At 40.9% G+C, this 13321-nt stretch overlaps 1 protein-coding gene across 4 annotated transcripts in view; it reads left to right on the top strand.

The window, feature by feature from the left end:
- pex14 (peroxisomal biogenesis factor 14) overlaps positions 1-13321 on the top strand; it is a 349841-nt gene that overhangs the window by 184914 nt on the left and 151606 nt on the right. For all 4 annotated transcript variants that reach the window (XM_063033388.1, XM_063033385.1, XM_063033386.1 and 1 more), the window contains one exon: positions 12901-13023. In XM_063033388.1, coding sequence (XP_062889458.1) covers positions 12901-13023 — 123 coding nt within the window. The remainder of the gene's footprint in view (positions 1-12900; positions 13024-13321) is intronic.

Below are 13321 nucleotides of genomic sequence, written 5' to 3' on the forward strand. Positions count from 1 at the left end.
CTTGAGAGAGCAAGGATTAGTGGGAAAACAAATTTAAACTCTGACTTCCTCTACTCAGGATTTCTTCAGAAATAAATGCTAAAAACACCCCGAGTACGAGGCCGGCAAAGAATTTCTAAACTAAGTTGAAGTGTCAAAACAATAAGGGGATTTAAAAAAATTAACAAAGTGCAAGCATGTTAACAGAACATCTTAAAATTCCATTATCTCGAAAATATTTACAAAACTGTCAATTGCCTCTAGATGTAGTAGTTTGTTCTGAATAGGGAGGAATAGATTCAGTAGCAATGAAAGTAATATTTTAGATAGTGTTTTGTTAGATCATTACCCCTAAACAGATTCCTATGCTTGTAATATGAAAAACCTAGATGATTAGGATCCATAAGACATAGGAGCAGAATTAGGCCATTGACCCACTGAGTCTGCTCCACCATTCCATCGTGGCTGATTTCTTATTCTTCTCAACCCTATTCTCCTGCCTTCTTCCCGTAACCTTTGGCACCTTTACTAATCAAGTCAATGTGTAATAATTTAAGGTGAGGCTGCACTCTATCTGTGAATGCAAAAATGAAGTTCTACTGTATTATGAATTTCTCCTTGAGGATAGAATATCACATTATCTTTGTTCCTATCCCCTTGCACAGTCCTGAACTTTAAACCACAATTCAGCCATCAGTGTGAAAGTCTACTTGCACTTTCAGAACATTGTCTGGATCACTTTTTTTTCAATGTTAAAACTGCTTCATCCTTCCTCCACCTTCATGTTTGGCTTCATACACTTAGTGGCCACCTGATTCAGTACCTCCTGTACTCAATAAAGTGGCCACTGAGTGTATGTTAACACGAAGAAATCTGCAGATGCTGGAATTTCAAGCAACACACACAAAAAATGCTGGTGAAGGCAGCAGGCTAGGCAGCATCTATAGGAAGAGGTACAGTCAACGTTTCGGGCCGAGACCCTTTGTCAGGACAGTTGACGTTTCGGCCCGAGATGAAGGGTCTCGGCCTGAAACATCGACTGTACCTCTTCCTATAGATGCTGCCTGGCCTGCTGCATTTACCAGCATTTTTTGTGTGTGTTGACTGAGTGTGTGCTCGTGGTCTTCTGCTGCCATAGCCCATGCACTTCAGGCTTGGACAGGTTGCTCATTCAGAGATTCTCTTCTGCACACTGCTGTTGTAGCACATGGTTATTTGAGTTTCTGTCACCTTCCTATCCACTTGAACCAGTCTGGCCATTCTCTTCTGACCAATCTCATTAACAAAGCGTTTTCATCCACAGAACTGCCACTCTCTTGATTTTTTTTTTGTTTTCCACGACATTCTCTGTAAACTGTAGAGAATCTTGTGCATGAAAATTCCAGGAGATCAACATTTTCTGAGATACTCAAACCACACTGTCTTGCACCAACAATCATTCCATGGTCAAAATCACTTAGGCTTAGATCACATTTCTTCTCCATTTTGAGGTTTGGTCCAAACAACAACTAAACCTCGTGACCATGTCTGCATGCTCTATGCATTGAGTTGCTGCACCGTGATTGGCTGATTAGATAGTTGCATTAACAAGCAGGAGTACAGGTGTACCTAATAAAGTTGCCACTGAATGACGGAGGTGCCGATTGTCACATTATAAAATGGTTCAGTTTGATTGAGATGTAGGAGAAACATCACGAGGAAGATATCAGCCACAAATCCCAGGCTGAGAAACAGCTACTCAGATTGTCCAGGAGTAGCAAAGTACTAAAACCACCATCAAATTAACAATATTAGTATCTTCAGTACTTCATCATTTTAAAGGCAATAAATCTGGAGATTACAGAGTATTCAGTTCTATTTAACACTGCCTAAAAGGTGGGTTTTGTCATATCCTTTTAAATGAATTGTAAAGTGAAGTGAGGAAGTCAATTTTCTGTGTGGCGCAGTGCCTTAGTGCTTCGGGTTGAAGTTTTAATGGATGCTATTGAGTGAATTTGTGAGAGTTAAGTGTTTATAGTGCATTATAAATATTTTCAGAATAAATAGGCGATACATGATAGGTAGCAATGGGATATTGAATTTATCCCATAAAGAACAGCAAAGAGCAAAGTCATTATTGGCTCGATAGTGATGAAGTTCATGCCCATTATTTCTACCCTAATGTAAGTGCTTAATGGGTATACTATATACTGGCCAACCTCACTTATTTGAAGATCCTATGACCTACTAACACAAATACTCTATCAAACCCTGAAGAATGCAAAGATCAACGGATCTTTATTTTAAATTTTGTCTGCTGGACCACATTAGCAACTGGGCAAGGGAGTTTTGAACAGGGGTCAGAAGTTCCAAGTTAGGCTGTATCTGGAGAATTGCATTTATTTCTGGTTGCCCATTATAGGAAGGATGTAGAGGCTTTGGAGAGGGTGCAGACAAGATTTACCAGGATGCTGCTTGTATTAGAGAGCATATGCTATAAGGAGAGATTGGGCAAACTTGGTTTGTTTTCTCTGGAGTGCTGGAGGCTGAGGGAAGGTTTGATAGAGCAGGTGCTCCCAACTTTTTTCTTATACCATGTGGCCTTACCATTAACCGAGGGGTCAGTGGACCCCAGTCTGGGAACGCCTGTATAGAGATTTATAAGGTTATTAAAGGTAAAGACAGTGTGAACAGCTGATTTCTTTAGCTCAGGGTTGAAATGTCTAGTCTCAGAGGGTGGGCATTTGAGATGAGAGGGGATGAGTTCAGAAGAAATGTGTGTGCAAGTTTTTTTTTACACAGAGTGGTAAGTACCTGGAATGTGTTGTATTGGATGGTGGTGGAGGCAAATACGATGGAGATATTCAAGAAGCCCTTAGATAGGCACATAAATATGCTGAGAATGGAAAGATATGGACATTGTGTAGGCATAAGGATTTACTTTAATTGAGTATTTGATTACTAATGTAATTAATTTAGCATAATATTGTGAAGTGAAGGATTGTTCCTACACTGCACTGTTCCGTGTTCTGTGGATGTTGCTTGCTGCAGAGCAAAAAGAGATTCATTTGTGAGGTTCTCTGTAAGGGGTCTGGGAACCTGAGTGTGGATGATCCGACCTAGGTTTATGTATTCTCTTTTACGGCACAATTTTCCCGAATCCCACAAATCTAAAGAAACTTTTCTCTGGAACATGCAAAGATTTTGTTCAGGTTCAAGTTTATTGTCATTCAACTGTATATATCGCTGTTCCTCTCCACATCGGATGGCAACCTTGCCATTTCTTTAGTATTTGTCTATTTTTTATGAGGCTGAGTTGCCAGCTCGATGTTCAACCCTGCATGGTGGAAAACGTGCAAGGAGCTGGCCAGATTCGAACCTGGGACCACTCGCCTCGAAATACCGTCAAACAAAACAAGGCTCACAACACAGTACATAAAACTCACACACAAAACATAAAGTATTATTATCACAAATAAATTAACAAAAATTGACATTTAACTTGTGCATTTACGACACAAGTTTATGAAGTAAACAATATAGTGCTACTGGTGATGAGATCTGGATGGTGACAGGGAGTTCAGTAGTTGTATGGCCTGGGGGAAGAAGCTGTTTCCCATCCGAACAGTCCTTGTCCTGATGCTATGGTACGTCCTACCTGGTAGGGGGTGAAAGAGATTATGGGACGGCTGGGAGGGATCCTTGACAATGCTACATACATACACAGTGTTCCTGATAAATATTGTGGATGGGCTGATGATCCTCTCACAATTTTCACAATCGTTTGTAGGGTCATGTGGTCAGATGCCTTGCAATTCCTGTGCCAGACAAAAATGCAGCTGGTCAGGACACCTCCTGCGTACTGGTCCCCAGATAACTGCTCAGTTCAGCTTTCTCCTGGGAACATGAAAAGCTTTTGGTCAATTTTGTTCGCAAATGGTGGACGAGCATCTACAGTGCTATGAGATTTCAGATTCCATTTTAAATTGGCCTACTTTCTGGGGTGGGCCTGAGATTAAGATTTAGGTCATTGCATGCCATTCTGGCTCAAATGCTGTTGGGCAGAATGCTTGAGAATTTATCTTTTGCAATACTTCACTGGCTATTAGCAGAGTTTCGAACAATGCATTTGGATCTCTACACCTCCTCTCTCATCACCATTCAAGGCCCTAAACACTTCATCTGTGAGTCTGCTGGAGTTGTCTTCTGTGTCCAGTACTCATGCAGTTTCATTAACTTATGGTAATTTCTCCCTTTCTCTCTTTTATCATACCCCTTCTCTTTTCCTCACCTGCCCATCACCCTCGTTTGGTGTCTGTCATCTTTTCCTTTCTCTCATGGTCCACTGCCCTCTCCTATCAGATTCCTTCTGCTTCAGCCCTTTACCTCCTCCACCTATCACCTCCCAATTTCTCACTTAATTTCCTCCTTCCCCACTTCCCTTTAATCTAATTTAACCTTTCACCTGCCAGTTTGTACTCATTCTCATCCCCCCTCTGCCACCTTCTTATCCTGGCTTCTTTCCTTTGCTTTCCAGTCCTGATGAAGAGTCTTGACTCAAAGCATTGACTGTTTATTCCCCTCCACAGATGCTGCATGACCACCTGAGTTCCTCCAGCACTTTGTGTGTGTTCATCTGAACTGTAGCACGTAAATGAGACCAGCGCCAGCTTTCTAATTAGGGGTGGGCAATAAACACCAGTCTTGTCAATGATCATTAGATGCTGCAGCAAAACAAAGAGATTCCAAATTTTGTGTCTTTAATTTTTAATTGAGTGGGTGATGGTAAAATTTCATGTGTGTTGGTATCTGAACTGTTTGGTCCTAATGTTTGAGGCATATATAATGGCAGATATGGATAACTGGAACAATGTTATCTCTGAAGTTGTCATTTGCTTACACTGTGTGGAGAATGAATTTACGGTGTGTATAAATGGCAGGATTCCAGATGAGCTTGTTGAGTAACCAACAAGAAAATAGGCTAATTTAGACAAAAACAAAAGATCGGTTCTGATGAGTCATCGACTTGAAACATTATCTGTGCTTCTCAACTTGAAACATTATCTCTGCTTCTCTCTTTTCAGAAGCTGTCTGACCTGCTTTTCTATTTTTATTACAGATTTCCAGTATCTGCATTTATTCAAAGACTCATTATTGATTTGTCATTTTGACCTAAAACTAAACTCTTTTTCTCTTCCCATAGATGCTACCTGACCTGATGAGTGTTTACAGCATTTCTGTTCGTTTTATTTCAGATTCTCATCATCTGCAGCATTTTGCTTATTCAGGAAGCATGAGATTTGGGAAAACTTTGAATTCAGCAAAGAAGGAGCAAAATATTGATAAGGAGCGAGAAGACAGCATGAAAGTGATCTGACAAGGATCCCTGTACTTTTTTAAATTTTAAGATTCATGTTCAGATTTATCACATGTACTGTACATCGAAACATACAGTGAAATGTGTAATAGTATTAACAATCAACATAATCAAGGATTTGCTGGGTGAGCCCAAGTGTGGTCACATTCTAGAACCAACGCAGCATGCCCACAACGTTGAACAGAACAACACAAGTAGCAGCAACACCAGAACAAGACAACAACAGCAGAAGAATCCCCATTACCACCTTGATTTTTAATCTCTAATCCCTCCCTCTCCCAGTGTAGAGTGCCCTCCTGCTTCAAAACATCCACCATTGTTCCTGTACCAAAAATACAAAGGTAACACGTCTGAATGACTGGCGTCCTGCCACACTCACCTCAATAATAAGCAAATGCTTTGAGAGGCTGGTCAAGGACTACATCTGCAGCATGCTACCATCCACACTGGACCCCCTACAATTCACCTACCGACACAACCGATCGACAGATGACACAATAGCCACAGCTCTACACACAGTCCTTACACATCTGGAGAAGAAGGATGCTTATGTGGGAATGCTGTTCTTGGACTACAGTTCAGCATTCAATGCTATAATTCCCTCCAGGCTTGACAAGAAGCTCAAGGACCTTGGCCTTCATCCTGCCTTGTACAGCTGGATCCTGGACTTCCTGTCACATCGCCGCCAGGTGGTAAGAGTGGGCTCCCTCGCCTCTGACCCTCAACTCAGGAGCCCCTCAGGGCTGTGTCCTAAGCCCCCTCCTTTAATCTCTGCATACCCATGACATTGTTGCCACCCACAGCTCCAATCTGCTAATTAAATTTGCTGATGATACTATATTGATTGGCCTTAACTCAAATAATAATGAGGCAGCCCAGAGAGAAGAAGTCATCACCCTGACACAGTGGTGTCAAGAAAACAACCTCTTCCTCAATGTCGCAAAAACAAAGGAGCTGGATGTGGTCTACAGGAGGAATGGAGACAGGCTAACTCCTATAGACATCAATGGATCTGGGGTTGAGAGGGTGAACAGCTTTAAATTCCTCGGCATACACATCACCGAGGACCTCACGTAGTCTGTATGTACCAACTGTGTGGTGAAAAAAGCACAACAGCACCTCTTTCACCTCTGACGTTTGAAGGACTTTCTACAAGGGCACAATTGTGAGCATCCTGACTGGCTGCATCACTGCCTGGTATGGAAACAGTAATTCCTTCAATTGCAGGACTTGTAGAGAGTGGTGTGGACAACCCAGCGCATCTCTAGATGTGAACTTCCCACTATTTAGGACAGTGGTCCTCAACCACCGGGCCGCGCGGAAACAATATGATTTGGCGATATGAAACGATATAAGTCAGCTGCACCTTTCCTCATTCCCTGTCATGCACTGTTGAACTTGAACACCCTCCCCTGCTCCCCCCCGTCTGCTGGTCCGCAAGAATATCGTCAATACTAAACAGGTCCGTGGTGCGTAAAAGATTGGGGACCCTTGATTTAGAACATCTACAGAGATAGATGTGTGAAAAGGATCACTGGGGACTTGAGTCATTCCAACTACAAACTGTTCCAGCTGCTACCATCCGGGAAACGGTACTGCAGCATTAAAGCCAGGACCAACAGTCTCCGGGACAGCTTCTTCCACCAGGCCATCTCACCGATTAATTCACGCTGATACAATTGTATTTCTATGCTGTATTGATTGTTCTCTTGTACATAACTATTTATTACAAATTACTATAAATTGCACGTTGCACATTTAGACGGAGATGTAACATGAAGATTTTTACTCCTCATGTTTGTGAAGGATGTAAGAAATAAAGTCAATTCAATTCAATTCAATTCCCACTCACACACATAGACAGGCTTCCAATCGCAGGACAGGCCACCTCCAGGCCTCCATTTCTTAGGCTTGAACTCACAGAAATGGGGCTTCCAACTGGACGTCACCCCAGGACTCGCCTATCAGGGATTTGACCTTCAGGCCAAGACCCCACTACTGACAGATCATGGGTTTGACCTTCAGGCCTTGGCTTTCAGATTGCACGGTCCACCAAGCCTGGTGACACAGACACTTTCAGACCTTAACCTTCGGTCATTGACCTTCAGATTTCTATATAAGTATTCATCATACAATGAGAGATTAAATAGAGTGGGCCTATACTTTGAGTTTAGTTGAATGAGCAATGAAGTTATTAAAATGTTCAGCATTCCTATTGAGCTTGACAGTGTAGATGGGGAGTTGACAAACCTCTCTGCTAATGTGTCTAGAACCAGGGGTAGATAAAGAATAAACCATTCAGGACTGAGATGAGAGGAAATAGCTTCCCTGAGGGGGTTGTGAATTTTCAAACATCTGCACCCAGGAGCATTGTGCAGATTCAGACACTGAGTATTTACAAGACAGAGATTAATAGATTTTTTTTAAAGAGGGAAATGAGTGATGAATGTTGGAAGGTGGTGCTGAGGTAAAAGAGCACCCATGATGGCTGTAACTGTTTCTTATTATCTTATACGAAGGCAAACTTTTTCTGATGTTTCTAATATTTCTCCTGTAGCTTGAGATCAATAATAATTTCTGTCATGTTTTGGAGAAATTTGAAAATGTTTGCACTGTTTGGAAAATTTAGATCGAAGTAGAGTATTCGAATATATACAACTTTACTGATCCTTGCTTTAAAATTTCCAAGAACATACAACACATTATAACGTTAATACATAAATCCTATTTTATGGGGTGCCACGGTAGCGTAGCGGTTAGCGCAATGCTATTATGGCTCGGGGCGTTCTGAGGTTGGAGTTCAGTTCTGACGCCACCTGTAAGGAGTTGTTCCATCCTCCCTATGAACTGTGTCCCGGCATCCTCTGTAAGAAAGTTTGCACATTCTTCTAATGACCGCGTAGGTTTTCTCCAGGTACTCCAATTTCCTCCCACAGTCCAAAGACATAAAGTTTAGTAAGTTAATTGGTCATCGTACATTGTCCTGTAATTATTGTTGTTATTCCTCTCCGCACATCGGGCAGCAATCTTGCCGTTTCTGTCACATTTGTCTGTTTTTTACGAGGCTGAGTTGCTAGCCTGTTGCTCAACTCAGCACCGATGGAAAGTGTGCAAGGAGCTGGCTGGATTCCAACCCGGAACCACTCGCCTCAAAGTCTGGTGCAGATGCCATTACACCATCTGTAATTAGGCTGGGGTTAAATAGGTGGGTTGCTGGGCCGCGTGGCTCATTGGGCCAGAAAACTTGTCCTGCGTTGTATCTCTAAATAAATAAACAAACAGCCATTCCCTGGAAAATAAAATTAACAAGATTAACATAGAAGAATTATTCTTTTATCATTGCTGCAGTAGATAAATGGTGTACAAATGAAATTTCATTGCCTATTGTGTGAATTGTGTATAAAATACAGAATTAATAAAGCAAATGTAAAATAGTCTCCTTTTTGAAGTAAGTGCTGGAAATGTTTATAGGCAGTTATTGGATAATGAGAATTGTATGGATACATTTTTATCCAGTGCTAATAAACTATCAGTTCTATATTACTGCATATAAAGTAGTAATTTGAAGTGAATAGGTTAAAGCTGTTTAGAATGTGAGCATTTAGGTTTTTGACAAAATGACATTTATTTCTAGGGCAAAATATATTGTGTTGCAAATTTCAGACTACCACATGGGATTTTCAGCTAGTCTTATTTCTTGTTTTCTGATCTCTTACTTTCCTGTGCAGTTTCCCATGGGTTTACTTTCTGTCATATAACACTGTTATATTGGACTTTTATTTTGATAACTTTGTGCTAAGTAAGATGTGGATAAATTATAATTCTATATGTTCTTTCAAATCCCACCGTGCATTATTATATTGTAATATGAATGCAGTTATTTCCCAGTAATCGGTTGACTTATCAGTCTCCGCATTTGTAATGTTTATGCTGTAGCTGTTGTTCCTTCAATATAGATGTTGAACATAGATCACAGGACACATTGTGAAATTTGAGTCTAGAGAGAGAAGTAGGGGGAAAAAGCCTAATGCCTTATAAGACTGTGATACCATCTCCCATTTCTGAGAAATGTTTGATTTCTGAAAGCAATTAGGATGAGTTCATCCTGTTAGTATGCCTCAGTGTGTGACACTTACTTTGGATGAAGGCAGTGTAGATAACTTCACTCACCTCACCGCTGAGCTGATTCCACAACCCGTAGACACACTTCCAATGCCTCTACAAATCATGTTGTCAGTATTTATTTATCTGTTTGTTTGCTGTTATTTCTGTCCACGCCTTGTGGCGCATTGAGCAGCAATCTTGCCTTTTCTTTAACATTTTGACTGTTTTTTTAATGAAGCTGAGTTGCTAACTCGACGCTCAACCCAGCACGACAGAAAGTGTGCAAGAAGCTGGCCAGATTCGAAGCCAAGACCACTCACCTTGAAGTCCAGTGCTGACGTCACTATACCACTGGCCAGCAATATTTATTTGTCAGTTTATTATTTGTTTTTTTTTCTTGTCTTGGCAGTTTGTTTTCTTTTGCACTTTGCCAGTCTCTGTGTGTAGCTTTTCATTGATTCTGTTGTATTTCCTTGTTACACTATGAATGCCTGCAAGAAAACAAATCTCAGGGTAGTATATCTGTGGGGTGCCACGATAGCATAGCAGTTAGCACGGTGCTGTAACAGCTCAAGGTGTCAGAGTTTGGAGTTCAGTTCTAGTGTCATCTATAAACAAGTTTATATGTTCCTTCCCATGTGTGCGTGGGTTTCCTCCGAGTGCTCCGGTTTCCTCCCACAATCAAAAGGCTTACCAGCTAGTAGGTTAATTGTAAATTGTCCTGTGATTAGGCTAGGGTTAAATTGGTGGGTTGCTGGGTGGCACCTCTTGAAGGGACAGAAGGGCCTATTCCACACTGTATCTCTAATATATGGTGACATATATGTACTTTGATAATAAAATTTATGTTGTAGTTTGAACATTTGAGTTCAGGTGTCACTCAGAAGATCTGAACAATGCTCTGAGTACTGAGGGAGTGCTACAGTGTTGGAGCTGCCAAGTTTTTGATGATGTGAGACTTTAACTGGGCTGTGAACATAAACGATCCGTTTGCACTGTTTTAAAGAATGCACAGTAATCCCTGGTTTCCTGCCCAACGCTTGTTGACATTACTGAAACATATGTCCTGGATGTGATCAGATTGTTACATGTGGGAGCGGTATGCGTTAATTAGCTGCTATGCTTCCTACATTGCGACAGTGACTAATTTAAAATTACTTCATTGCCTATGAAAGATGCCATATAAATCCAAGCCTTTTCTTCTATGTGCTTTATACAACATCAATTCCTATCACATCTGTTGTACTTCCTGTTCCCATTGATGAGATTGCAGTGCTTTAATTACTCTTTGGTACCCATTATTTCTGTTAAAAGATTTGGGAACATTTTGATTTATTCTTAGAGTCGTCTATTCATTTTAATTCTGCAGCTTATTTATGCAAATTGCCAATTGAGGTTGAGATGAGATGCAATGCGCCATGCTTATTTTAGTGGTAGTGCGATCACTCGAGGCAAGTATGATGTTCTCCGAAGGGGGTTGTCTATCAATGGGTGTTCAGGTGACCGTAGAGGCTGATCCAGGACTCGTATACTCTGGGGCAGTGTGGATGAGAGAAAGTGGTGGCTGTGGTTAGTGGTTGGGTCTTTTGGTTGTTCAGTCTCTGCTTTTGCAGGAGCACAGTGGAGGTAGTTCTCATGTAGCACAGTTCCCTCTTGTTCAGGTTTCCTCCAGCTGTATCTATTGAGTGCAATGTCTTCCCAGATTTTCAATGTAATCTTGAATTTCTTCAGGCTGATTTTGATATTATCTTTGACTGAGGTAAACCCAGGTATTGTGGGGCAGCGCAGTTAGTGTTATGGTTAGTGCATTGCTCTACAGTGCCAGGGATAGGAGTTCAATTTCCACCACTGACTGTAAGGAGTTTGTACGTTCTCCCTGTGACGTCTGGGCTAATTGGTCACAGGAGTGTAATTGGATGGAGCGGGCTCGTTGGGCTGCAAGGGCCTGTTACCGTGCTGTATCTCTAAATAAAATGAAGTATATTCCAGAGTACTTGTTGGAGAACCTTGCATTTGGTGGTGGATAGCGTGGTTACAAGCAGCATGGAAAGACTGTGTTTGGGTTTGGGTGGGAGATTATGGATGGGAGAGAGTTGGGAGGAAGTAGGTGGGTGAGGGGGGGGTGGATATAGCTGCAGTATAGCAGAGCCTCAGGTTAAATTTGAAGTGATGCATAGGTGTATAGTACTTAGGTATGCAACCTCATTTTAAAATCATGGTGACCAATCCACTTTTTGCAAGTAGATTGGCTGCCAACCCCTCCTCTGTACCATCCCACCCCACAACATGTTTTCATTTCAGTTACAACATAAAAATGAATTGTTCAGAATTTTAGTAATTTTATCTCCAGCATAACATAAAGCACCCTTTTTTATATAGAACACTATAGGCTCTTCAGTCCACGATGTAGTGCCAACCTTTTGATCTACTCTGAGATCAGTCAAACCCATCCCCCCTACATAATCCTCCATTTTCTATCATCAATATTTCTTAAATGCCTCTAATGTATCTGCCTCTACCATCAACCTTGGGAGGGTATTCCTCGCACCCACCACTCTCTGTGTAAAAAAAAAACTACCTCTGATATCCCCCCCTATAATTTTTCTCCAATCATCTTAAAATTATGCCCCTTTGTAGAAGCCACTCCCACCCTGTTAAAAAAAAGTCTCTGGCTATCCACTTGATCCATGTCTCTCATCAGTTTTGGTGATTTTAAATTTCTCATTCAGGTATATTCCATTCATGTGGGCTACTCCACCCTGTGAATCTGCTGCTCCTAACCTGCTATTCTGATGAATTTAGAGTTAGTGATTGGTGAGCTTTCCAATTTAGTACCCATTTCATTTCCTGCTGCTCACTCTATTTATCTCAAGGAATGAAATGCTACAGCTAATTTAAAAATGATTGGTAGCAACATAGAACAAATTAGCTGAAATATCGGAATGAATATTTAATGATTAAACTTGTTTTAGCTTTTGAATATTCAAAACAGCTCAGATTTCCAAAACATTGGAAACATCTCGCTTTTTATTTGAATTCTAGGGTAAGGAATATAATGATGCCAGGTTCCTTATCATTGGTTAATCAGTGATTTTTGTCATGTCTTGGCCTTGTAGTGGCCTTTGGGTCGTGGTGATGGTAGCATAATGCTTTACAGTGTGAGGGATTGGGGTTCAATTCCTGCTGTCGTCTCAAAGATTGTGCATTCACCCCATTATCATGTGTGTCGGACTGTATTGGTCATTGATGCAAACAACGCATTTCACTGTATGCTTTGATGTACATGTGGCAAATAAAGCTAATGTTTATCTCTATTTTTGTCATTAAAGGCCCATGAATGATATGTTGGATTTTACCTTGGTGACAATTTATTTGTGTTGTCTTCTATGTGTAATAACTCTTAGTTTGGTGTAGAATAATAGTGAAGATGTGCAAAGTTAATTTTTAATTTTTCTCCGTAGGTTTAACTGATGAGGAAGTTGAGATTGCACTCCAGCAGTCAAATACTGCCAGTGACGAGGAAATAGCTCCTACCATCCAACCACACTTGGTGCAGCCCTCATACCTTCCTCCAGTTCCATACAGTATGTATTCTCAGTTACATTCAACAGAGCCATTTCAAAGATGAATGGGACTTGTATTCGATGTGGGCAGTGTGATAGTTTTACCAGAATGAATTTCAAATATAAATGTACCACTAAAATGTTTTTCTGTAATTGAACTTCTACTAAGATTCAATGTTCAATATTTTCCACACTAATTTAACTATAACCCAGCAAGTCAAGGAATTCTGTGCATTTTTGCACAATATATTTGAATTTTTAGGCTCACAAACATGGGGAAATAGTTCATAAAATTACTGTCTACAGTTTATGTCAAGAG

This window comes from Mobula hypostoma, chromosome 25 (assembly GCF_963921235.1).
Source record: "Mobula hypostoma chromosome 25, sMobHyp1.1, whole genome shotgun sequence".
Lineage (NCBI taxonomy): Eukaryota > Metazoa > Chordata > Chondrichthyes > Myliobatiformes > Myliobatidae > Mobula > Mobula hypostoma.